Source organism: Ipomoea nil, unplaced genomic scaffold, assembly GCF_001879475.1.
Source record: "Ipomoea nil cultivar Tokyo-kokei standard unplaced genomic scaffold, Asagao_1.1 scaffold0873, whole genome shotgun sequence".
Classification (NCBI taxonomy): Eukaryota; Viridiplantae; Streptophyta; class Magnoliopsida; order Solanales; family Convolvulaceae; genus Ipomoea; species Ipomoea nil.
In genome coordinates, this window is record NW_017617301.1 from 733,227 (window position 1) to 736,719 (window position 3,493).

General features: G+C 39.5%; 1 protein-coding gene across 1 annotated transcript; it reads right to left on the reverse strand.

Moving 5' to 3' along the window:
- Positions 1–643: 643 nt before the first annotated feature.
- Positions 644–1,999, reverse strand: LOC109178841. The gene has a single exon (XM_019328394.1). It carries the CDS (start codon positions 1,997–1,999, stop codon positions 644–646), a length of 1,356 nt encoding a protein of 451 aa, XP_019183939.1.
- Positions 2,000–3,493: the final 1,494 nt, after the last annotated feature.

Genomic DNA, 3,493 nt, shown 5'->3' on the forward strand with positions numbered 1-3,493 from the left:
TGTTAAAAAATAATGATGGCCATATATTGTGGGAACAGCATAACTCCCCCAAATGTCAAAATGAACAAGTTCAAAACAAGCAGTTGTGTATGATTTACTAACTCCAAAAGGTAACCTCTTTTGTTTGGCCAAATGGCAACAGTCACATACAAAATCATCACTGACAGTAATATCACGATTTAACACTTTCAAGAGCTTAATCTTGTTATTAGAAGCATGTCCAAGTCTAGCATGCCAAACATTATTCAGACTAATACTGCTCTTATTCACAATCATGCAAGAAGGAGTTGTAGAAGTTGACAAACACAAATGATATAAGCCTCCATTAATTCTAGCTGTCCCAATCGTCTTCCCACAGTCCAGATCCTGTATAACACACTTGTCAGATCGGAAGGATATACTGTACTTGAAATTCTTGACCAGCTCACTGACAGAAATCAAATTATATTGAAATACAGGCACACAAAGAACATTCTCCAACACAATGTCATCAGATAGAAAAACTGTACCAACATGGGTTATATGTGCCTGTTGACCATTGGGCAATGCAACATGCATACCAGTTGTGCTTCTAACATCAGACAAAAGATCTATACTGCAGACAATATGGTGTGTAGCACCAGTGTCAAGAATCCAAATGGTTTTAGAACAAGAAGGCTCCTTCAAAGTTTGCAGGTGAGACAACACTGGCCGAAACTATATTTGCTTGAGGAGTGAAATCAAGAGGTGTATTGACTGTATTCTGCTTTGTCTCATTCTGCTTAGGGCCAAGCAACCTACTATATTCCTCTTGAGAAATTGTCATAAAATTCCCTGCAGTGTTTTGGATTTGTTCAACAAAGCCTTGGGATTGAAATTGGTTCTGACCTCCAAATTGTGTGACACTGGATTGCAGCAAAGGACCTTGGACTTGGTTTACTGCTCCTGCACCTTTAGACCTGGGTACATAACCCGGCGGGTAACCATGGAGTTTGTAACATTTATCCACTGTGTGGCCAGTATATCCACAATGGCTGCAAATTGGTCCTGGTTTCTTGTTCCAATTGTTATTCTGTCTTCTTGGACGGAAGTTGTTGTTCTGAGGAAAACTAGCCAGGAATGCATGTCCAACAGTAGGACTCATCTGCTGAGAAGGCCCCTGCATCTGTGGTGTGGGAGTAGCACTGAGAATCCCACCATAAACCTCTCTTTCTTGCTGTTTCACCAAGGAAGATGCCCTTCCAACTGTAGGGAGAGGGCTCATCAACATAATTTGCGATTTAGTACTTGTATAGTTTTCATTCAATCCTCTCAAAAACATTGACAAATGATCATTTTCTACATAAGTGTAGAACTTCTCATATCCTCCACAATTGCACTTAGGAGTACAAGCACACACAGGCAAAGGTCTTAACACAAGTAATTCATCCCAAAGCAATTTCATCTGTGTGAAATATTGATCCACACTTAAAATCCCCTGTTTAAGCTGATAAGCTTGTCCTTGAATCTGTGAGATCCTAAAGATATCCCCCTCACTGAACCTCTCCTCTAAATGCTTCCATATAGCAATGGCAGATTGTAACCAAAGCACACTCTGTGCAATCTCAGGTGAGATGGATCTTACAATCCAGGAAACAACTATGTTATTACACCGTTCCCAAACCATGTACCTTTGTTCATCTTTGCTAGGTATAGGTATTCTACCATCAATAAATGCTAGTTTATTTTTGGTTGATAGAGCTATCTTCATAGCTCTTGCCCAAGGATAGTAGTTTGAACCATCTAAGGTCGGCGAAACAAGCACCAAGGCCGGACTCTCACTAGGATGCAAGTAGTAAGGATTACCTGCATCGGAGGGATTAAAATCAATGATCGAAACCTGAGTATTACTGTTTGCATTTGCTGCCGTCGGAGCCGCCGTCGAAGTCGCCGCCGGAACTGATCCAATTGCCATAGCAGGAACTACTGGCGGTGGAGCTTGTGTTCGTGCAGAATTAGCATTTGGAGGAGGCCACGCCATTGATCCAAGCTCGTACTCTAGAGCAAGGCTCTGATACCATGTCAATTTCAGAGCAGCGGCACACCGGAGCACAATAGAAAAAAAGGGAGAAGAAGGTAAACAGGTGCAGAAAGAGAAAAGAGAAATATTTCATGTAGAGAATGTGATGAATCAAGTTCTTATTACAGAGGCAGTTGATCCTTATTTATAGATGGAGGATGATGCAACTGCTATGAACAGATTATGCGTAAAAATAGGAAGATATTTACAATAGCAAAATTAATAGAGCAGCACTGCTGATTTTAGACTTCTTGAACCTGGAGTGTTGAGCTATCACTGGTTCTTGCTGCTGACAGCGACGGTGGAGGAGGCGGTGGTGAAGCTTTTGGTGGTGGCAGAAGGTGAATTATGATGGTGGAGGAGGTGGTGGTTTACACAATTAAAATTGCAGATGAAGTCGCGACGGTAGAGGAGACGGTGGTTTGCGACAGCTGAGGCGATCGATCGGCGGGGAAGAATGAGAAGAGGGGTGAAAAGACAAAATTGGCCTCATTATTTAACCCATTAACATTTTCCGGTCACTTTTTGCCGGCAATTTGGTCGGAAGGACTGAAATTGAGAAAAATTGAATAGTTACGGTACCAAATTGACAATTTTGAAACTCATGGACTGAAATTAACAACACCACAATAGTCATTGGACCAAAAGTGTAATTTACTATATATATATATATATATATATATATATATATATATATATATATAATAGTAAAATAAATTGTACTAGTAAAAAGTGAATTATAAAAGTTTCAATAACTTTGGGTAACTACATCAAAAAAAAAAAAAAAAAAAAAACTTTGGGTAACTTTTTATTATTTTATATCTAAACTACTAAGTTTATTTTTAAATATTAACAATTTAGTTATTATATTTGAATATTTCTATTGTTATATGTTTTAGTATAACTAATGAATTTTATTATTTCATTATGTATAAGTAATTTAAATATTATTTGTATAAAAAAATAATAAGATCATGAGTAGTGGGTACCCATAGTGGGCACCCGCACCCGGTGGGGTTGGGGTGGGTTTTGAAAGAGTCCACCTTATACAGGTTGGAGGTGGAGGTGGGTGGAGAAAATATAAGGTGGGTCAGGTGATGGAAGTAGCTCTCCCCGACCCATTGCTATCCCTACTACCACTCCTTGTTAGAACAATGATTCCCGTACGAGGTTAGCACATTGATGCTTTAATGATTTGAATGTCGGTTGACATGTGTGAGTATGCGGGATACTCGGAAAAGAATCACCTATGTGAGAGAAAAGTGAGAGTAGCTTCAAAGGAGAATTGAATAGGGTTCAATTCTTCACAAACTCTTGCAGAACCAGGAATGGTGATCCACGAACAAAATGGGCACATATATGAGAACAGAGCGTGGTTAGGAGGTTCATGTGTGAGATATGTCATCGTCTACACAAACAACAGTCGGTTCAAAGACATCGCGTTCTACCGTACAA

Coding starts and splice junctions, on each gene's coding strand:
- LOC109178841 (XM_019328394.1), bottom strand. CDS start 1,999: ATGGCGTGGCCTCCTCCAAATGCTAATTCTGCACGAACACAAGCTCCA.